The 22,997-nt window shown below is 41.6% G+C and overlaps 1 protein-coding gene across 1 annotated transcript in view; it reads left to right on the top strand.

The window, feature by feature from the left end:
• Nucleotides 1-22,724, top strand: part of LOC111950088 (endothelial cell-selective adhesion molecule-like) — a 72,344-nt gene extending 49,620 nt beyond the window's left edge. The window contains exons 2-7 of the mRNA XM_023967437.2: nucleotides 6,559-6,704; nucleotides 8,694-8,895; nucleotides 11,562-11,717; nucleotides 15,768-15,890; nucleotides 17,592-17,721; nucleotides 17,898-22,724. Coding sequence (XP_023823205.1) covers nucleotides 6,559-6,704; nucleotides 8,694-8,895; nucleotides 11,562-11,717; nucleotides 15,768-15,890; nucleotides 17,592-17,721; nucleotides 17,898-18,396 — 1,256 coding nt within the window. The 3' untranslated portion in view covers nucleotides 18,397-22,724. The remainder of the gene's footprint in view (nucleotides 1-6,558; nucleotides 6,705-8,693; nucleotides 8,896-11,561; nucleotides 11,718-15,767; nucleotides 15,891-17,591; nucleotides 17,722-17,897) is intronic.
• Nucleotides 22,725-22,997: the final 273 nt, after the last annotated feature.

Raw genomic sequence — 22,997 nt, forward strand, 5'->3', positions numbered from 1 at the left:
GTGTAAGGTGAAGGTGATATGATCCTTGACTAGTGTCTCAAACCCCTTCATGAWGACAGAAGTGAGGTCTACGGGGCGATAGTCGTTAAGTTACCTTTGTTCTTGGAGCCAAGAAGGCAATGGTGGTCATCTTGAAGCATGTGGGGACAGCAAACTGGGATAGGGAGAGATTGAATATGCCCGTAAACACACCAGCAAGCTGGTCTGCACATGCTCTGAGGACGTGGCTAAGGATGCTGTCTGGGCCGGCAGCCTTGCGAGGGTTAGCACGATTTAAATGTTTTACTCACATCGGCCATAGAGGAGGAGAGCCTACCGTCCTTGGTAGCGGGCCGCGTTGGTGGCATTGTTATCCTCAAAGCGTGCAAAGAATGTGTTTAGCCTGTCCGGAAGCAAGACGTCGGTCTCGGCGACATGGCTGGTTTTCCTTTTGTAGTCCTTGATTGTCTGTAGTCCCTGCCACATACGTCTCATGTCTGCGCCATTGATTTTCCGACTCTATACTGACGTTTAGTTTGTTAGATTAGTTATTCACTCCACAAAGCATACTGTTTTATATTCTGCCCTATTACCTGTATCCTTGCCATGATTAAATGCGGTGGTTCTCGCTTTCAGTTTCGCTCGAATGCTACCATCTATTCACGGTTTCTGGTTAGGGTAGTAGTTTTTAATAGTCACAGTGGGTACTACATCTCCTGTACACTTCCTTATAAACTCATTCACCGTATGTGTCTAGATTATTTTCGCAAGCTACCTAGAACATATCCCAGTCCACGTGATCAAAACAATCCTGAAGCGTGGGTTCCGATTGGTCAGACCGGCGTTGAATAGTACAAAGAACGGGCACTTCCTGTTTGAGTTTCTGCCTGTAGGGGGGGTGAGCAAGATGGAGTCGTGGTCAGATTTGCCTAAAGGAGAGCAGGGGGAGGGCCTTGTAAGCATTCTGGAAGTTTGAATAGCAATAGTCGTAAGTCTTAGTAGCGTGAGTAGGACTGTTGATAACTTCGGCAGCCTAGTCCTCAGATTTGCTTTGTTAAAATCCCCTGCTACAATAAATGCAGCCTCAGGATCTGTGGTTTCCAGTGAAGTTCTTTTGAGGGCCGTCGGTTTCGGCTTGAAGTGGTATGTAAACGGCCGTGGCGACGACGGAGAATTCTCTTGAGATAATATGGTTGCCATTTAATTGTGAGGTGTTCTAGGTCGGGTGAACAAAGCGCTTGAGTTCCTGTATGTTCCTAGAATTACACCATGAGTCGTTAATCATAAAACGCACCTGTCTGCCCTTCTGCTTCCCGGGGAGCTATTTATTCCTCAAGGCGCAATTTACTGAGAATCCTGCTGGGTTTACCGACTCCGACAGAGTATCCTGAGAGCCATGTTTACATGATACAAAGTATTTTACAGGCCCCGATGTCTCTGGAAAGAAATCCTTGCTCTAAGCTCATCAACTTTGTTATCCAAAGACTGAACATTAGCGAGTAATATACTCTGAAGCGGTGGGTGGTGTGCGTTCCTCCTACGTCGAACCAGCAGGCCGCCTCGAGTGCCTCTCCTCCGCCGGCGACGTTTTGGGTCAGCCTCTGGAATAAGTTCAATTGCTCTGGGGGAGTGAACAAAGGATCTGCTCCAGGGAAGTCATATTCCTGGTCATAATGCTGGTAGTTCTGGTGAGTTACCGTCGCTCTAATATCCAATAGTTCTTCCCGGCTGTAAGTAATGACACACATTTTCTGAGCTAATAATGTAAAAAATAATACACAACAAAATACTGCAAAGTTTCTTAAGAGCTAGTCGCGATGCTGCCATCTCTTTCCACTGTTTTGGAGTTCTTGCCTTTCCTCCCCGGTCCCTAAACAAACCAGACAACTTTACCGGTGTTAACTAGATTGCTAATGCATTCATTCTATTGATGTGAGACATTTATTCTGGTGAGCACGACTTTTATTTTTAGTCTTCTGGGGCTACAAGTTATGATAAACCGAATGTCGGAAATGTATAGTATGGCCTACCAAATGTTGGAAATTATAAGCAGAAACGTGTCTAAATTTAAGGGTGAAGGTAGCCAGTAGTAAATTAAATTAATTATAGTAGGCTAAATTATGGAATTATAGTGGATCGAACTGCGCAGGTAGCCTACTTTTTTTGAAGTGATGTTTGACAATCAGATGAACTACAATCACACAACACCCATGATCTGCACAGACCGTAAAAACAACAGTAAACGGGATAAGATGTTTACATGCCACAGTAACCAGTCTTTGATCAAGATATCCCAGGCATCTTATCCAGGTTTCTCATAACCGTGATACAAGCGTTTTCATGTTATTGTAAACGGGATTTGATGTGTATGTGTCAACTTGAAAACAGAATACTTGATATTGGTGTGCATGCAAACATGGTCATTGTTGTTTTAAGCCCATTGGTGCTCAGTGGCAGGTATCTGCTGCTTCCACCTGGTCATTTGGACACATTGCAGTCTGTCTCTGGCCATGTGGTTGTTATTGAGTAAATCTCCACTCAGTCAGAACAGGCAGTGGACTGGGCTGATTGGTGATTGGGCATTTTACAAAAATGTAGTCTGTTTGTTTTAGTCATTTTTATCATGTCAGTTATGTGAGAGATTGCTTCTGTGTTTGAGAATAAGATTAGGAGTTTAATCTATTGAATAATCAAAATTATACTGGTATCCTCGTGTTCTGATAACCCTGGGCTAAGAATTTGGAGTATGGCTAAAAGAATATGAACAATAATTTGGGAGTGGGAAGATCAGAAGTCCTATACAGACACACACATTACATTTCATACCACATGGACGCTCAACAGACACGCACTGAGAAGCTTACACACTCCCATGTGATAGTTAAACCCACATGCACACAAGCAGGCCCCATATGCAGGCACACATGCATGCAGTGACACACTGGATTGCGAGAAATGAAGATTGCACACAACTCTTTAAAATTGGAAATGTAATTTTATTGAAAGACGATATTGCAGTACCATAATATGAAATGATTACTCAAAACAAGTAACATTGATAGAGCTTCTCTTCCATTTGATTTACAAATAGTGATGAAGTCAATTTCTCCTCCACTTTGAGCCTGGAGAGATTGACATTCATGTTGTTTGCTCTCTGTGTACATCCAAGGACCAGCCGTGCTGCCATGTTCTGAATTTTTCTGAGTTCCTCTGTGGAACTTTCACATTTCTTACCAATTGCTGCAGCTGTACACAGCCCATCTGTAAATGCCCCATCCAACCAACTACCTACCTCATCCCCATATTTGTTTTTCTGCTCTTTTGCACACCAGTATTTCTACTTGCACATCCTCATCTGCACATATCACTCCAGTGTAAATTGTAATTACTTTGCCACTATTGGCCTATTTATTGCCTTACCTCCATTTTCTCACACTGTATACAGATTTTTCTATTGTGTTATTGACTGTAAATTTGTTTATCCAATGTGTAACTCTGTTTTTGTCGCACTGCTTTGCTTTATCTTGGCCAAGTCGCAGTTGTAAATCAGAACTTGTTCTCAACTGGCCTACCTGGTTAAATAAAGGTGAAATAAAATAGTGGCACCTGACCACACGACTGAACAGTAGTCCAGGTGTGACAAAACTAGAGCCTGTAGGATTTGCCTTGTTGATAGTGCTGTCAAGAGGTAGAGCAGTGCTTTATTATGGACAGACTTCTCCAAATCTTAGCTACTGTTGTATCAATATGTTTTGACCGTGAGTTTACAATCAAGGGTTACTCCAAGCAGTTTAGTCACCTCAACTTGCTCAATTTCCACATTATTTATTACAATATTTAGTTGAGGTTTAAGGTTTAGTGAATTATTTGTAGCATTCAGGGCAGTTAGAGGGACATAAATTGGGTTACTTACATTGTCTACCAATGCCCCTGGTATAATGTACATTTGCTTAAGCATTATGATGACTCAGCGACACAATGGTAGAGATTAACAGAGCTGGGCTTGGGTCATTGATTAATCATTGTCTCAATGCAGCCTTATGCTGTGAAAGGATCCAGGAACGCAAATGATTTGGGTGGATCCCATCCTCCTTAAAACGTGTTTTGTTTCCAAAAGGTATCGAAATTGTCAACAAAAGCCAGGTTTTAGCTAGCTGGCTCACAAGCAAGGGATAAGAACGTTGGCATTGAGCATGACAACGGAACATTAAAGAACAAATATCGTTCATGAATATCAAGCTAAACTGAACCAACGACTGGGTTGCGTCTCTAGCAACCAAAATATAAGAGTATGAATTTTTCTTATACACTGAACAAAAATATTTATTTCTCAATTTTGTGCACAATTTGTTTACATTCCTGTTAATGAGCATTTTATTATTTTGTCAAGATAATCCATCCACCTGGCAGGTGTGGCATAGCAATAAGCTGATAAAATGGCCTGATCATTACACCGGTGCACCTTGTGCTGGGGCAATAGAAGGCAACTCTAAAATGTGCAGTTTTGTCACACAACACAATGCCACAGATGTCTCAAGATTTGAGGGAGCGTGCAATTGGCATGCTGACAGCAGGAATGATTTGATGTCCACCAGAGCTGTTGCTAAACAATTCATGTTAATTTCTCTACCGTAAGCCGCCTCAACATCGTTTTAGAGAATTTGACAGTACGTCTGATTGGCTGGGCCTGGCTCCCCAGTGGCTGCGACCCTGCCCATTTTTTTAAGGTGACATCCATAGATTAGGGCCTAATTAATTTTAATTGACTTTCCTTATATGGACAGTAATTTAACAAAAACTTTGCGTTTTTATATTTTTATTCAGTATAAATGAGTGTTTTATTTCTAATGGTAAACGTTGACTTAGTGTTGGTTCTGTACATTACCATAGTTGCCAAAGAAAGCAATATGAAAACGCATTTACCTGTAGAAATACTATTTTTCGTTGATATTTTTGGGAGTGCACTGAGTGCGCTCTCGGCGTTCATATATTCAGGTGGTGTGTGGGGGGGATGCGGTTGTGTGTGTGTGTGGGGGGGGGATGCGGTTGTGGGAATACGGTGCTGGGTGGGGATGCGGAGGTGTGTGTTGCGGTAGAATGCTGTGGTTGTGGGTGGGGATGCGGCGGTGTGTGAGTGGGGATGCGGTGGTGTGTGTTTGTGGGGATGCGGTAGTGTGGGGACGTGTGGTAGTGCAGGGTGTGTTTATGGGATGGCCGCATCCCACCCCCACGGCCGTGTGTGGGGGGGGTTGTTGTGTGTGGGGGGGAAATGCGGCGGTGGTGTGTGGGGGGTGTGTGTGTGGGGGGGATGCAGGTGGGTGTGTGTGGGGGGGATGCTGGTGTGTGTGTGTGTGTGTGTGTGTGTGTGTGTGGATGCAGCTGTGTGGGATGTGGCTGTATGCGGGGATGCGGTGGTGTGTGTGTTGGGGGATGCTGCTCTGTGTGGGGGGGGGGGGGGGTGGCGGGGATGTGTGTGTGTGGGGATGTTGTGTGTGTGGGGGGATGCTATTGTGTGTGTGGGGGGGGGGGCGTGCGCGGGATGTGTGGTTGGGAGGGTGCGCTGAGTGGACCATGGACTGAATATACTTACTCGTTTTGGCCAAGCTGGTGCACCAGACGGGTGGAGATTGATCCACTTCCCTTTTTTCCCCTCCATTTTTTTTTTTTATTCCACATTTGATCTACTTCCAACTGGACAAATAAGTGCTGCCTCTAGTCCATTTCTACCACTCTGCTTCAATGACATCATGAGATGTCTTTATTTTTTACTATGTGGGTTAGTTGCTGTGACTTGTTGGGACCAAGTGACCATCTAGCATGGGGTTTGTTGTTATGAAAACCTCCCCAAGTGCTTGTCTGTTTGTATTTTTTCCCATCTTTGGTTGGTAGGAACAATTGTTTCATGATGTGGGTTGTGCGCAAAGTGGATGTCTCCATGAGCTGTGGTTGGCAAGCCTATGATGGCTTATTATTGGTTCCAATAGCTCTGGAAGAGAGCGTCAAATAAGTTTTTTTGTCTTTGCAAATTGTTTCCATGTGTCCCTACTAAGCATTGTCATTTTTTGTTTTCATAGCTGTTTTTTTACAGTATGAGGAATCTCGTGAAGTAGATTTCTTGAAGGGTGACACATTTTGCACTGACAATCAAATTAAATGTGGCTTGTCAACATTTTGACTTGGCAAGTGTCAGTCTTTTTGTTTTGATATGAAAGTGGACTGTAAATGTGATTGATTGCCTCTGTGTCCACCTATAATAGATCTGAGAGAAGACGTTTTGATATGACATGTTTTAAGTGCTTGTCAACAAGCCACAACCGCTACAGCTTTTCCTTATCAAAACTTGTATCTTGAGAAACTACAAAAATAAACATGCTTGCAGTGTGTGAAACAAAAGCTTAGCAGGTTATCATTTCAAACACAGCTTGGGAAAAGCATGTCTTATTGTTTTTTCCATTCTGCCAGAAACAATTACAAAACGCAGGGGCTTTTCAATCTATTAAGCCAGATAATCACAACCACACTCGGACAGGTTCCTTAAGTAAGTACTCTGTTTTTCCCCTCCCCCTCTCCGTCCTCCAGGTGTGCTGGCCCAGATCCAGATGCCCCAGAGTATCATGAAGGTGATCGAAGGTCAGAAGGTGGTGCTGCAGGCCTGGTACAGCACCAGCTACAGCATCGGCAAGAACACCGTCCTCTGGAACTTTGTAGCCAATAACTCTCAACTGGTGAGTGTTTGGGCTCTGTTATGTTCTGTGTGTGGTGCCTTTAGCATCTGTGCTGATTGTCTGACGATTTAGGGCCGTTCTTACTTGAGACGTGTACAGTAACTTGAACTTTCGCACCAAACATTAAGGCAATGGCATATTTGTGCATCTTAAGTTGGGATGTGTGAAGATCCCTTTGATCATGCAGTGGTCATGATTAGTCTGTGACATCCTAAGGCTACAATATAATGTCCCAGAGGCCAGTAAGGTACCTGCATTAGCTCTGCATACCAGTTAAATACTTTTTAAAAATTATTTTTATTTAACCTTTATTTAAGTTGGTTTGGGACTCCCAATCACGGCCGGATGTGATACAGCCTGGATTCGAACCAGGTACTATAGTGACACCTCTTGCACTGAGATTCAGTGTCTTAGACCGCTGCGCCACTCGGGAGCCCAGAAGTACTTTATACATGGAAGTTTATTTTTTGTAAAAATTTATAAAATCTGTAATATGACTTTTGTAAGTTGAACTTGAAATGATGAATGTATTTAATTTTGTTAGGGTTTGTTTTAATGTTTAACTCAGACTTCTGTGATAATTATCATTTGTCTGTTGATTATTACAGATAATGTGTTTGCTGTTTTGTGCAATTTTTGCTCAAAAGCTCCCAACTACCAGAGTGCCAAGTCTAGGACCAAAAGGCTCCTCAACAGCTTCTACCCCCAAGCCATAAGACTGCTGAACAATTAATAAAATTGCCACCGGACAATTGACATTGACAACCCCCCCCCCCCCCCGCCCCCCCACCCCCCCCACCCCCACACATACCATACAACATGTATATAGCCTCCACACTGACTCGGTACCGGTGCCCCCTGTATATAGCCTCGTTATTGTTATTCTCATTGTGTTACTTTGTATTATTACTTTTTATTTTAGTCTACTTGGTGAATATTTTCGAAACTCTTCTTGAACTGCACTGTTGGTTAAGGGCTTGTAAGTAAGCATTTCACGGTAAAGTCTACCCTTGTTGTATTCGGCGCTTGTGACAAATTAAGTTTGATTTGAACTACAACTGAAAATCTTTCTTGCTTGGCCATCTGTGGCGGAACGTGGGGGAATATTATCATGAAGGATGTTGACTGCTGTTAATCTGGCAAAGCTCTTCCTTCGGAAACCCTCAGAAATGAGTCTAATAAAATGCTTAGCACTCCATCTTTCCAATGTATTTTACCCCTGCTTGAAAATGCATAAATATAAAATAGCTTGTTTTTGGCTTTTTCCGACTAACATTTCAGAAAATTAGGCCATCAAGTGATACGACTCTAAACCACTTGAGAGGTGGTTTAGGGGTTAGGTTGGGGTTAACCCTTTACAAAACAAAAACAAATGAAGCTTGTGAAAGCGGGCAGTTGGCCATAAGGCTCTCATCTGACTTGGATCTTCAAACTTGCATCCACAGACAGTACTATCTAGGGACGTGCATGGGCTTATATTTGCTAATCACAGATTTGTTTTACAGTAGTATACAGATGGACCAAGTCCCAAAGGGGAAAAACAAAGACAAAAAAATCCAGTTTGAGTCTAGTAGTTACCACTCCACTACAGTAGCACTCACCAACAGTAGATTGGGAGGTTGCAGTTGTTGGTGCTTTGGCTAAAGGCCCAGTCATGGAGCGGTAGTCGGATTTAACTACGGAATGTCTGAGTTGTGAGCCTTTATCTCAACTCTGAATCAGACTTCGTCTTTAGCTCCAAATGATAATTCTGTCTTGCTTGTTTGCATAATGATCTATATGATATTTTAAAGTACTTTACTTCTATTCATACTCCAATGTACTCAATATTGCCTTATCATGGCTCTATTAAGAACATAACATTAGCTAAGAGAACCTCCTTAGTAATGGTAGACTACATGGTGTAAAATAAAGAAAAAGCTCAATTATTTTCTAGGGACCTTTTCAACAATCTTCATGGCTCTTGTCCCCCCCATCCAACCCACACAGATAATCTCCTACACCCTAGACTCAATTAGTTTAGGCAGCCCGCAGTTTGAGGAGCGAGCCGGCTTCACAGCCACCATGCCCTCGGCCAACCTCTCTCTGTACATCAACAACACGAAGGAGTCAGACTCGGGACGCTACTTCTGCCAGGTCATCATCCCCGGGGCCCAGGGCTTGACCGGGGAACTTGTCCTCGACGTCATTGGTAAGGACGAGGAGACCCCTTATGTAGTTCTTGTAGTCATGCAGTACGCCATCTGTGTATTCTTATGAGCTGTACATGTAGAATGAGGCATGCATGTACGTATACAGTGTCATCAAAGTATTCATACCCCTTGACTTATTCAAAATGTTACAGCCTGAATTAAAAATGGATGAAATTGACTGACTGCTTTCGCTCACCCATCTACACACAATACCCCATAATGGCAAAGTGAAAACATGTTTTTAGGAAAGTTTGCTAATTTATTGAAAGTGAAATACAGCAATTGAATTTCCATAAGTATTCACATACCTTTGCTATGACACTCCATATTGAGCTCGGGTGCATCCTATTTCCTTTGATCATCCTTGACGTCACTAGAACTTGATTGGAGTACACCTGTGGCCAATTCAATTGTTTGAACATGATTTAGAAAGATACATACCTTTCTACAGTATATAAGGTCCCACAGTTGACAGTGTATGTCAGAGCAGAAACTATACCATGAAGTCCAAGGAACTGGCCACAGATCTCCAAGATTGGTACTGTATGCCTCATCACAATTCTGTCAAAGTTTGGACACCAACTCATTCAATGGTTTTTCTTTATGTTTTACATTGTATAATATAGTGAAGACATCAAACTATGAAATAACACACATGGAATCATGTCGTAAGCAAAAAAGTGTTAAACAAATCAAAATATTTTATATTTGAGTTTCTTCAAAGTAGCGGTGATGACCGCTTTGCACACTTTTGGCATGATCTCAACCAGTTTCACCTGGAATGCTTTCCCAACCGTTTTGAAGGAGTTCCCACAAATGCTGAGCACTTGTCGGGAGCTTTTCATTCATTCCGAGGTCCAACTCAACCTAATTGAGATGGTTTGGGATGAGGTCGGGTGATTGTGGAGGCCAGGTCATCTGAGGCCAGGTCAAAATGCTCCATCACTCTCCTTCTTGGTCAAATAGTCCTTACACAGCCTGGAGGGGGTGTTTTGGGTCATTGTCCTGTAGAAAAACAAATGATAGTCCCGCTAAGCGCAAACCAGATAGGATGGTGTATCGCTGCAGAATGCTGTGGTAGCCATGCTGGTTAAATTAGACAGTTTCACCAGCAAAGCACCATCACACCTCCTCCATGCTTCACGATGGTAACCACACATGTGGAGATCATCCATTCACCTACTCTGCGTCTCACAAAGACACGGCGGTTGGAACCAGAAATGTGGACTCATCAGACCAAAGGACAGATTTCCACCGGTCTAATGTTCATTGCTCGTGTTTCATGGCACAAGTACGTCTCTTCTTATTATTGGTGTCCTTTTAGTAGTGGTTTCTTTGCAGCAATTCAACTATGAAGGCCTGATTTATGCAGTCTCTGAACTGTTGATGTCTTTTAGCCAGTTGCACCCTGTGGTTCAGGGTGCAACTGAGCTGGCCGTCCGAACCTGTGGTTCTAGAGCTGGCCGTCCGACCAAACTGAGCAACCAGGCAAGAAGAACATTAGTCAGGGAGGTGACCAAGAGCCCAATGACCACTGACAACTACAAAGTTCCTTGGCTGAGATGGGAGAACCTGACAGAAGGACAACCGTATCTGCAGCACTTCACCAATCTGGGCTTTATGGGAGTGGCCAGACGGAAGCCACTCCTGAGAAAATGGCATATCGCAGCACACCTGGATTTTGCAAAAAGGCAAGTGAAAGACACTGAGCGTAAGGCAAAAGATTGTCTGAAGAGACAAAAATTGAACTCTTTGGCCTGAATGCAAAGGGCTATGTCTTGAGAACCAGGCACAGCTCATCACCTGTCAAACACCATCCCTTCCGTGAAGCATGGGAAGGCTTTTCATCAGAGGCAGGAATTGGGAGACTGGATAGAGGGAACAATGAATGGAGACAAATATAGGCAAATCCTTGATGAAAACCTGCTTCAGAGTGCAAACTACCTTAGACTGGGGTGAATATTTACATTCCAACAGGACAATGACCCCAAGCATAGAGCCAAAGCAATGCTGGAATGGCTTCAGAACAAGAATGTGAAAGTCCTTGATTGACCCAGACAATGCCCAGTCTTGAATCCCATTGAAAATCTGTGGAAGATTTGAAGATTGCTGTTCACCGCCACACCCCATCTAACTTACAGATTTTCTCAAGCTCTGTTAAGGAAGAATGGGAGAAAATTGCAAAATACAGATGTGCAAAGCTGATACAGACATACCCAAGATGATTCAAAGTTGTAATCGGCGCCAAAGGTGCTTCTACAAAGTATTTACTCAGGTGTGAATACTTATCTAAATGAGATATTTCTCTCTAATTTTCAGTACATTTGCTAACTTGTATCAATTTTGAATTCCGTCTGTAACCCAACAAAATGTGGAATAAGTCAAGGGGTATGAATACTTTCTGAAAGCACTGTATATGATCAAATGCTGATAAGACACACACACACACACACACACACTTACAGATGTGCTCTACTTGCACATAAACCCGCATACAGTACATGCGCACCCGCATACCTGTACACACGTTCCTGTATGTATCTTAACACAATAGTTTCACTGTTTGCCACTACCCTAAATCCTTAACATTCTTCTATCTATCATTATTCAAATACTGTAACTTAGCATCTCATCACAAATGTTCAACCTCTCTCCTATATCTCAGTCCCTCCTGCTGTCCCAGAGTGCGCTCTGTCGGGGAAGCCAGTTCTGAAAGGCAACGTCACACTGAGCTGCAAGTCCAAGTCAGGCAAGCCCATCCCCATGTACAAGTGGCAGAAGACCAGCCCCACGTCTGAAGTCTTCTTCTCTCCCATGCTCAGTGAGTAACTAACTGCAGTCTGACATCTGAAACACGGAGGTCTAACTTTATTAACCAACATCATAAGCAAAACCTTTTGTTTACTCAAATAGTGTATTTATTGTAAATGTACTGTATTTCAGGGAGAGCTTGCTCTCTTTCTGCAATTTGATAAGACTTTGAGTACTGTAATAGTATGTCGTTCAACCAAGTTGTTGTGCACACGTAATGTGAGTTGCTCTGGATAAGAAATGTACACAGTATATACCATAAGCAAATGTAATGACAAAGCAGAGGGTATAATTTTGCCAATGGCAAAGGGATTTTGAAAAAGTTCAATTTGAATTGAGGCAATCAGGTCTCACTTTACGTTAGGTGTCCTAAAGTTACAGGTATTATTTCACTTAGAACTCACTGTATCACAATTCCAGTGGGTCAGAAGTTTACATACACTAAGTACACTGTGCCTTTAAACAGCTTGGAAAATTCCAGAAAATTGTCTTGGCTTTAGAAGCTTCTGATAGGCTATTGACATAATTTGAGTCAATTGGAGATGTATTTGGCCTACCTTAAAACTCAGTGCCTCTTTGCTTGACATCATGAGAAAATCTAAAGAAATCAGCCAAGACCTCAGAATTTGTTTTAGACCTCCAAGTCTGGTTCATCCTTGGGAGCAATTTCCAAACGCCTGAAACAATAGTACACAAGTATAAACACCATGGGACCACGCAGCCATCATACAGCTCAGGAAGGAGACGTGTTCCGTCTCCTGGAGATGAATGTACTTTGGTGCAAATCAATTTCAGAACAACAATGGGTACAAAGTATCTATATCCACAGTAAAACAAGTCCTATATCGACATATTTTTTTTTTTTTTTTTATTTAACCTTTATTTAACCAGGTAGGCAAATTGAGAACACGTTCTCATTTACAATTGCGACCTGGCCAAGATAAAGCAAAGCAGTTCGACACATACAACAACACATAGTTACACATGGAGTAAAACAAACATATAGTCAATGATACAGTGAAAAAAAATAAGTCTATATACAATGTGAGCAAGTGAGGTGAGATAAGGGAGGTGAAGGCAAACAAATATATGTATAAATAAATAAAAATATAAAAAGGCAATGGTGGCGAAGTAAATACAACACAGCAAGTAAAATAAAAACTAAAAACACTGGAATGGTTGGTTTGCAGTGGAAGAAAGCGCAAAGTAGAGACAGAAATAATGGGGTGCAAAGGAGCAAAATAAATAAATACAGTAGGTAAAGAGGTAGTTGTTTGGGCTAAATTATRGATAGATAGATAGATATCTTGAAAGGACGCTCAGCAAGGAAGAAGCCACTGCTCCAAAACCTCCATAAAAAGCCAGACTACGCTTTGCAACAGCACATGGGGACAAAGATCATACTTTTTGGAGAAATGTCCTTTGGTCTGATGAAACAAAAATATAACTGTTTGGCCATAATGACCACTGTTATGTTTGGAGGAAAAAGGGGGAGGCTTTCAAGCTGAAGAACACCATCCCAACCGTGAAGCACGGGGGTGGCAGTATCATGTTGTGGGGGTGCTTTGCTGCAGGAGGGACTGTGCACTTCACAAAATAGATGGCATCATGAGGAGCAAAACGATGTGGATATATTGAAGCAACATCAAGACATCAGTCAGGAAGTTAAAGCTTGGTCGCAAATGGGTCTTCCAAATGGATAATGATCCCAAGCATACTTCCAAAGTTGTGGCAAAATGGCTTCAGGACAACGAAGTCAAGGTATTGGAGTGGCCATCACAAAGCCCTGACCTCAATCCTGTAGACAATTTGTGGGCAGAACTGAAAAAGCGTGTGCGAGCATGGAAGCCTACAAACCTGACTCAGTTACACCAGATCTGTCAGGAGGAATGGACCAACATTCACCCAACTTGTTGTGGAAGGCTACCCAAAACGTTTGACCCAAGTTAAACAATTTTAAAGGCAATGCTACCAAATACTGTGTATGTAAACTTCTGACCCACTGGGAATGTGATGAAAGAAATAAAAGCTGAAATAAATCCTCTACTATTATTCTGACATTTCACTTTCTTAAAATAAATTGGTGATCCTAACTGATATAAGACAGGGGATTTTTACTAGGATTAAATGTCAGGAATTGTGAAAAACTGAGTGTTAATATATTTGGCTAAGGTGTGTGTAAACTTCCGACTTCAACTGTATCTATGTGGATTTAAGGACTCTTAATGTGAAATGGAACGGGCAATCAAAAGGATTGTGCATAAACAAATCAGAGTTTCAGTAGGCATAGCCGTGTCATTGTTCTGTTTTTGTTTTGACTTTAGCAGATGTTAATGCGAGTGTAGCTAAATGCTTGTGCTTCTAGTTCCGACAATGCAGTAATAACCAACGAGTAAACTAACCTAACAATTCCACAACTACTACCTTATACACACACACAAGTGTAAAGGGATAAAGAATATGTACATAAAGATATATGAATGAGTGATGGTACAGAACAGCATAGGCAAGATGCAGTAGATGGTATAGAGTACAGTATATACATATACATATGAGATGAGTAATGTAGGGTATGTAAACATTATATTAAGTGGCATTGTTTAAAGTGGCTAGTGATACATTTTTACATACATTTCCATCAATTCCCATTATTAAAGTGGCTGGAGTTGAGTCAGTATGTTGGCAGCGGCCACTAAATGTTAGTGTTGGCTGTTTAACAGTCTGATGGCCTTGAGATAGAAGCTGTTTTTCAGTCTCTCGGCCCCTGCTTTGATGCACCTGTACTGACCTCGCCKTCTGGATGATAGCGGGGTGAACAGGTAGTGGCTCGGGTGGTTGTTGTCCTTGATGATCTTTATGGCCTTCCTGTGACATCCTAGTAGGCTCATGGTTCTCACCCCCTTCCATAGACTCACACAGTAATTATGACAACTTCCGGAGGACATCCTTCAACCTATCAGAGCTCTTGCAGCATAACTGACATGTTGTCTGCCCAATTTTTAAAGGATCAGAGAATGAATGTAGTGCTGAAAGCATAAGCTACAGCTAGCTAGCATTGCAGTGCATAAAATGTGAGTAGTTGACTCAGAGAGAGAGAAGACAATAGTTTAACAGTTTTGAACAAATTAAATTTATTCAAAAATGAAGGAGAAGTGAGATTTGCTTTTACACTTTCACTTAGCTAGCGAATTCAGTGAGCTAATTTCGCCTACTCAAAGTCCTGGAGTGAAGGATGCTATGTTAGCTAGCTGGCTATGGCTATCCAACACTGGAACTCTTCCAAGTAAGCTTTTGGTTTTATTAATTTATTGCCACGAGACCCACCTGTGTAACTGCTTGCTGCTGACTGTACACTGTACTGCATGATTGTATGTGGTTTACTAGAGCATTAGTTTTAGTAGCTATGTTGACTGACGTTAATATGGTGACAACGATGTAGGCGGTTTATAGAGGTTATAATATGACGGTTTGGCTTGGAAAAGTTTTTTTTCCGGCTGGTCACAGAAAGCTGATGTGTTGTGCACTGAAGTCCACAAGCGAATTGAAAAGGTGAGAGAAGGAATAAAACGACCAAAGGGATTATGCTGTTATGTGACTGCTATGAAAGTGAACTGTATTTGCGTGTGATCAGGGGTGTATTCATTCTGTTGAATTTTTTTTTAAACATTTACCTACCGAAACGGGGATTAACATACCTGAATTTGTCCAATAGAAAATCTAGTTTGCACACCCTAGATCAGCTAGATGCAGGGAAGAGTGCAAGGTGGTTTTGAATGAGTCAATGTCTGTCACCTTGATTGCTCAAATGTACCTCGACCTGTGCACCTACCTATGTTGTAAACTTTAATTCATAAGCTAGGTTGTAGCAACCTCATGATAGGTATAGGGAAAATTAGTGTCATGTAGAAGCCTAAACCTATCGATGTTACGTTGAGCTAGGTGAATGGAATATGAATGACAGTCATCCAATATGCTGTAATAGAAATAAGGCCATGCTTATACAAATAATCATCCTCCCTAAACGGCACGACCACCACTGATGGGTGTGTGTGTGTTACAGATGAGAAGACAGGCACCCTGAAGCTGAGCAACCTGAGCAGCAACATGTCGGGGAAGTACGTGTGTTTGGCCAGCAACACGGCCGGCACAGAGAGATGCTACATCAACCTGGAGGTCATCACCTGTACGTACTTTTATAGTGCAACACTGGACACACACGACTCACTGTACACTATGTGGGCCAGTCAGAATGTAGAGAAATGTGCCTCCTAAAACAGTTGGCACCTGGTGCGTGAAACGGCTTTGATAACCAGAGCATGCAGATATCCAGAGTAAGTAATTAAGAATGCATTTTAATTGGGACTGATTCACTGCCCTCACTTATATTGAGTTTTCCTTCATCTAATGTGCACTTAAAAAACAAATGATAGTCACACTAAGTGCAAACCAGATGGGATGGCGTATCGCTGCAGAACACTGTGGTAGCCATGCTGGGTAAGTGTGCCTTGAATTCTAAATAAATCAGACAGTGTCACCAGCAAGCACCATCACACCACCTCCTCCATGCTTCACAGTGGGAACCACACATGCGGAGATCCGGTCACCTACTCTGCGTCTCACAAAGACACGGCGGTTGGAACCAAAAATCTCAAATTTGGACTCATCAGACCAAAGGACAGATTTCCACTGGTCTAATGTCCATTGCTCGTGTTTTGTGGCCAAAGCAAGTCTCTTCTTCTTATTGGTGTCCTTTAGTAGTGGTTTCTTTGCAGCAATTCGACCATGAAGGTCTGATTCACACAGTCTCTTCTGAACAGTGGATGTTGTGTCTGTTACTTGAACTCTGTGAAGCGTTTATTTGTGCTGCAATTTCTGAGGCTGGTAACTCTAATGAACTTATCCTCTGCAGCAGAAGGAACTCTGGGTCTTCCTTTCCTGTGGCGGTCCTGAGTGCCAGTTTCATCATAGTGCTTGATGTTTTTTGACACTGCACTTGAAACTTTCAAAGATGTTGAAATCTTCTGGATTGACTGACCTTCATGTCTTAAAGTAATGATGGTCTGTCTTTTCTCTTTGCTTATTTGAGCTGTTCTTGCCATGATATGGACTTGCTATTTTACCAAATAGGGCTATCTTCTGTATACCACCCCTACCTTGTCACAACTGATTGGCTCAAACGCATTAAGAAGGAAAGAAATTCCACAAATTAACTTTTAACAAGGCACACCTGTTAATTGAAATGCTTTCCTGGTGACTACCTCATGAAGCTGGTTGAGAGAATGCCAAGAGTGTACAAAGCTGTCAAGGCAGGGTGGTGTACTTGGAAGTATCTAAAATATGAAATACATTTTGACTTAAGACTTTTTGGTTACTACATGATTCCATATGTGTTATTACATAGTTTTGATGTCTACAATGTAGAAAATAGTAAAAATAAACCCTTGAATGAGTAGGTGTGTCAACTTTTGACTGGTACTGTATACACACACCACACACGGTGTGTCTGTATGTGTCAATTCCTACACTTGGTAGCTATCTCTTTCTGTTATCTATTACCACCTAACATTTCTTTCCTTAAAGTTTTCTGGGAGACTACAGTGTATAAAATAGGACAAAAAATGCAATTAAGCTTCTTTAAATTTGGTGGAAAAGGGACATTGGTTGGTGCTACTCTGTAAATTAAATGAGCTGGGTATTGAGTGAATGTAAGAACAAAACTAATGTACAAATAACATGATGCTGCTGTAGTTTTATCTTTTGGACTGCAAAGGGTAAATTACTACAGCATCTAAACAGTGTATTTATTTCATTTTCCCTGGAGAGTGAAGGTACTATACCACAGATCTGTAGTGCAAGTGTGTTTTAATGTTGTGTGTTTCCCCAGCGACCAACGCAGGGATGATTGCTGGGGCCACGGTGGGCTCGGTGCTGGGCTTAATCTTCATCATCCTCTTCCTCGTTGGTCTCCTGAGGAGAAGGAGAGACTCTGAGGAGGACCTGGCCAATGACATCAAGTTAGATTCACCTTCACGTGTGTGTGTGTGTGTGTGTGTGTGTGTGTGCACATATTAGTATACTATACAAAGAACATACCGTATGTATACTGTTATATACCTGTGACATGAAGGTGCGTGTATGCCAAATGGATGTCAGCCAGTCTCTCACCCCTTTTCCTCCTCTCCACCCCCAGGGAGGACGCTCAGGCGCCCAAGCGCGTCTCGTGGGCCAAGAGCGGCGGCTCTGGCTCGGACGTGGTCTCCAAAAATGGCACACTCTCCTCCATCACCACCGCCAACAGGCCCCACCAGAGGGAGCCTTCTTCCCAGCTGTGTCCCCAGCGCCCTCCCTCTGACACCGCCTCCAACATCACTGCCACAGGCAGCGTCTCTGGCTACCGCCTCGGGCCGTGCCATGGAGCCTCCACACCCACACATGGCCACGCCCTGCCAGGCTACAGCTACAACACTGATACAACCCTGACCCGCGGACAACTGGCTAATTCTGCAGCCCCCTGTGCCAATGGTAGTCCCAGAACCCAGCACCCACAGACCTATACCCAGCCCCAGACAGCACGTCCGGCCCCACGCTCGCCACCTCTGCCCACTGTCGTGACCGCGTCCAACATTTCCCGCATGGGAGGGGTTCCCATCATGGTGCCAGCTCAGAACCAGGCCGGCTCACTGGTGTAGTGCCAGTCTGTCATGGTGCAGTGTCCTTTTACCCTTCAACTGTACTTACTCACATAGATTTTCATAAGGAAAAGATTCAGCTGCCACAAAGAGATAAGCTAACTCGAGGATTAAAGCTTGAATTGGCCATCGAAGATGGAGCGTATGACCTGCTCAAAATGCAGTGAGATCATTGGTAAGACCTTAAGAGATGGACTGTGTTGCTAAACAAGGCTAATTTATTTAATGAAGCATACGGAAGTACATTTTATTAAAATGTTTTTTATACTCCGTATGTATACAAAATATGTACAGATCTGGATTTCATACATTTTTGAAGTTTTTCGTATTTCTTCTATTGCACATTCAAGCAGTGTATTTTTTTACAAAGTTTTCCAGTGCAACTATTTAAGTCATCGGTCTTTATTTGACAAGATTGTATTCACTCTATCTATCACGTCCTACCAAGGCCATTGTATGATGTCACTTTCAAAACGGGGACTTGACAAGATGTCATGGCACACTGGCCTTAGATCCCCTGATTTTACTTCCTGCAGATGGATATGACAATGTAGATTATGAAGGACCAAATTAGTTTGAAGAACAGCATATTATTAATTTTATTCTATCTATTTTAACTTCTCAAATGAGTATATTAGTGTAAAAATATGGTGGACTACTGCTGAATACCTGCCTAGCATCATGCAGTGAAGAAAATGACTGGGCATACTAGATTGAACATTTGTTACTACATTTTCTAAATGCAAAGTACACTTTTTGCCTTTTCATGTAACTTGTTTCAAACTTCATGACAATTCTCTTTAGACACAGCTCTTAAAACGTAGGTCTTTTGCCACATAGGAATAGCTTTTCATATTATATAAAATACAATTTGACACATTTTGTCAATTACATAGAATTTAGCGACTAAGATGGTGGTTATATGGTTACACCATCGAGCTGTAATGATTTTGGATTGCTCTCTGCAAGGAAATTGTAAATAAGGTTTGCTTTCAATTGTATTGAGGCTGTTCATTAACACTTGTGACTGACTGGATACAAAAGCAGAGTTTCTACTTGTCAACATCCCAAGCCGACAACAAGTGAATTGATGGATATAGACCCAAATGGCGTCATATCAAATGAGTAAGATGAGGCACTTGTTTGAAACGAGGCATAAAAGACAAAATGTAAAATTTATCAATTTTTTACATTCAGCATAAATCTGTCAAAGGAAATATGGTATTCTTTCTAACAAAGACATCTACATACAGTACCAGTCAAACGTTTCGACACCTACTCATGCCAGGGTTTTTCTTCATTTTACTATGTTCTACATTGTAGAATAATAGTGAAGACATCAACGCTATGAAATAACACATATGGAATCATGTAGTAACCAAAAAAGTGTTAAACAAATCAAAATATATTTGAGATTCTTCAAAGTAGCCACCCTTTGCCTTGATGACAGCTTTGTATACTCTTGGCATTCTCTCAACCAGCTTCATGAGTTAGTCACCTGGAATGCATTTCAATTAACAGGTTTTCCTTGTTAAAAGTTAATTTGTGGAATTTCTTTCCTTAATGCGTTTGAGCCAATCAGTTGTATTGTTAAAAGGGGGGGGGTATACAGAAGATAACCCTATTTGGTAAAATAGCAAGTCCATATTATGGCACAAACAGCTCAAATAAGCAAAGAGAAATGACAGCCCATCATTACTTTAAGACATGCAGTCACAAAAACCATCAAACGCTATGATGAAACTGGCTCTCAAGGGGACTGCCACAGGAAAGGAAGACCCGGAGTTACCTCTGCTGTAGAGGATAAGTTCATTAGAGTTAACTGTACCTCAGATTGCAGCCCAAATAAATGCTTCACAGAGTTCAAGTAACAGACACATCTCAACATCAACTGTTCAGAGGAGAATGTGTGAATCAGGCCTTCATGGAAAATTGCTGCAATGAAACCACTACTAAAGGACACCAATAAGAAGAAAAGACTTGCTTTGGCCAAGGAACACAAGCAATGAACATTAGACTGGTGGAAATCTGTCCTTTGGTCTGATGAGTCCAAACCTGAGATTTTTGGTTCCAACTGCCGTGTCTCTGTGAGTCACAGAGTAGGTGAAGGGATGTTCTCTGCATGTGTGGTTCCCAACGTGAGGCATGGAGGAGGAGGTGTGGGGGTGCTTTGCTGGTGACACTGTGATTTATTTAGAATTCAAGGCACACTTAAACAGCATGGTTACCATAGCATTCTGCAGCGGTACACCATCCCATCTGGTTTGCGCTTAGTCCCACTATCATTTGTTTTTCAACAGGACAATTACCCAAAACACACCTCCAGGTGGTGTAAGGGTTATTTGACAAAGGAGAGTGATGGAGTGCTGCATCAGATGACCTGGCCTCCACAATCACCCAACCTCAACCTAATTGAGATGGTTAGATGAGATAGTCCACAGAGTGAAGGAAATGCAGCCAACAAGTGCTCAGCATATGTGGGAACTCCTTCAAGACTGTTGGAAAAGCATTCCTCATGAAGCTGGTTGAGTTAATGCCAAGAGTGTGCAAAGTGGTCAAGGCAAAGGGTGGCTACTTTGAAGAATCGAAAATATAAGATGTTTAACACTTTTTTTGGTTACAGGATTCCATATGTTATTTCATAGTGTTGATTTCTTCACTATTATTCTACAATGTAGAAAATAGTAAAAATAAAGAAAAACCCTTGAATGAGTAGGTGTCCAAACTTTTGACTGGTACTGTATATTTCCGGATGTTGTGTATCCCTGGGGTAAGTGAAGCTGCGGGACAGGGTAAATTCATCTGCATACAAATGTGTACTTAATGAAATAATACCACAACCTTTTTAAAACCATGTCTATCTTTATATCCCAAACTGAATTCAACACAATCACAATAGCGTTGTTTTATTTTAATCTTTTATCACTGACTTAGCACCTAACAAACGTTGTACTGTCACCTCATATCCCAGCGATAATGCCTTGCTTTGCGCCTCGGAAGGAGACACTTAAACTTGCCATTGGCTCAACTTACCCCAATGCAAACATTTTGACTAAATTAGCCCACACTGCTTCAAGGATGTACTTTCATACAAAGTTTAGGATCTCATATTGAAGATTATAGAGACTGCAGCTACTTTATAGAACAATATAAAAATGACCTATGGTTTCGATACAAGAATTATGACCCCTCTAACACAATAAATTGGACCTAACTTACCACTTTTTCCATGTGGTTTCTTCAGACTCCATGAAATTATGACCTCTTATATACCATTTGACCAAATATTTGTTGTGTATGATTTCCTAGAATCAACGTTGGCTCAATTTACCGTACCCCTTTTCCTGAACATCCAACTCTCCCTTATTGTTCAACGATGATTAGGTTCTGTTTTGTAGATATTATTGACTGCTACCAATCTGACCTTGCAATTCGATTTGATAAAGTGATTTGGCTATGTTGCTGATCAAACTACCCTCGAGTCAATCTGGTGTTATTTGATACCATTTACTTTTGCAAGACTACTGTCCAGTTTTTACTCTGTCTTGATTGATGTATTCAGACATGTTTATGTGTAGCAAGGTAATGTTGTAGGACCTAGGTTAGCCTAGGACTTAGGACCTAGGTTATGAACAAGCGATCCAAGAAACTAAATGTTGCACTTAAGACTACCCTTTAAATATGAAAAGGTTGAGGTTTGTGTCACTTTTTAAATTGGTGGACTGGTTCATATTAATGGCTGGATTGAAATTAATACAGTTTCAATGAAGCATGTCATTTTTGCTTCTAACCCTACCCTCAACATCAACCTCTATCACTTGAGAGTATATATTGTCAGTAAACTGGAGCAGAGAGAGACACTGTCTTGTGTCTGTTTTTATGAGCACAGAAGGTCTGGCTTGGGGAGAAAAAGACATATGCCAAAAAGGATTGTGTGTTTGTGTGTGTGCTGTAACTTTGAGTATGGCGACTTGCTCAGACTCAAAATAAGTGTATGTAGTAATCATCAACGGCAAATTATTTTGTATTAAAGGGAAAATATGAATACTGGCCTCTTATTTTGTGATATTGTAATGTATATGCATTGTAACACAGGAATAGAATTCAAAAAGAGAAATTAATTATATAAACGTTGAATGTTACAGAATAGTTTTTAAATACTAGCTTAGTTTTAACTGATTATGGAACAGACACACTGATGCCCAAGGTGGTGCAAATTTGTGCATATATGCTCAACCATAGACCACTATGTGCATGAGTTTCTTATACTTTTATGTATATGGAAAATAATTGTATCAATTTTATTAAAAGATTAATTGTGTGTAAAACATTTGTATAATTGTTTTATTTTACCTCCTGGAGAAGCATTACAATTGTATGATCCAATAACAACATCTCAAACAGGAAGAGTTAACAATATATTGTATGCAGATCCCAGTTGTGTGAAGGCTTACAAAATTATGGCCTTAATCTTGACATTGATGCATGATTTTATTAATCGAAAGTGGGTCACTATGTCACCACCCTGTGGCCTAAATAACTTTGCAGTTTGTGTTCATTGCAGAGGTTTTGAGTCCAGAACGAATCAGTGTCTGGGAAAC

Source organism: Salvelinus sp. IW2-2015, linkage group LG23 (genome assembly GCF_002910315.2).
Source record: "Salvelinus sp. IW2-2015 linkage group LG23, ASM291031v2, whole genome shotgun sequence".
Taxonomy (NCBI): domain Eukaryota; kingdom Metazoa; phylum Chordata; class Actinopteri; order Salmoniformes; family Salmonidae; genus Salvelinus; species Salvelinus sp. IW2-2015.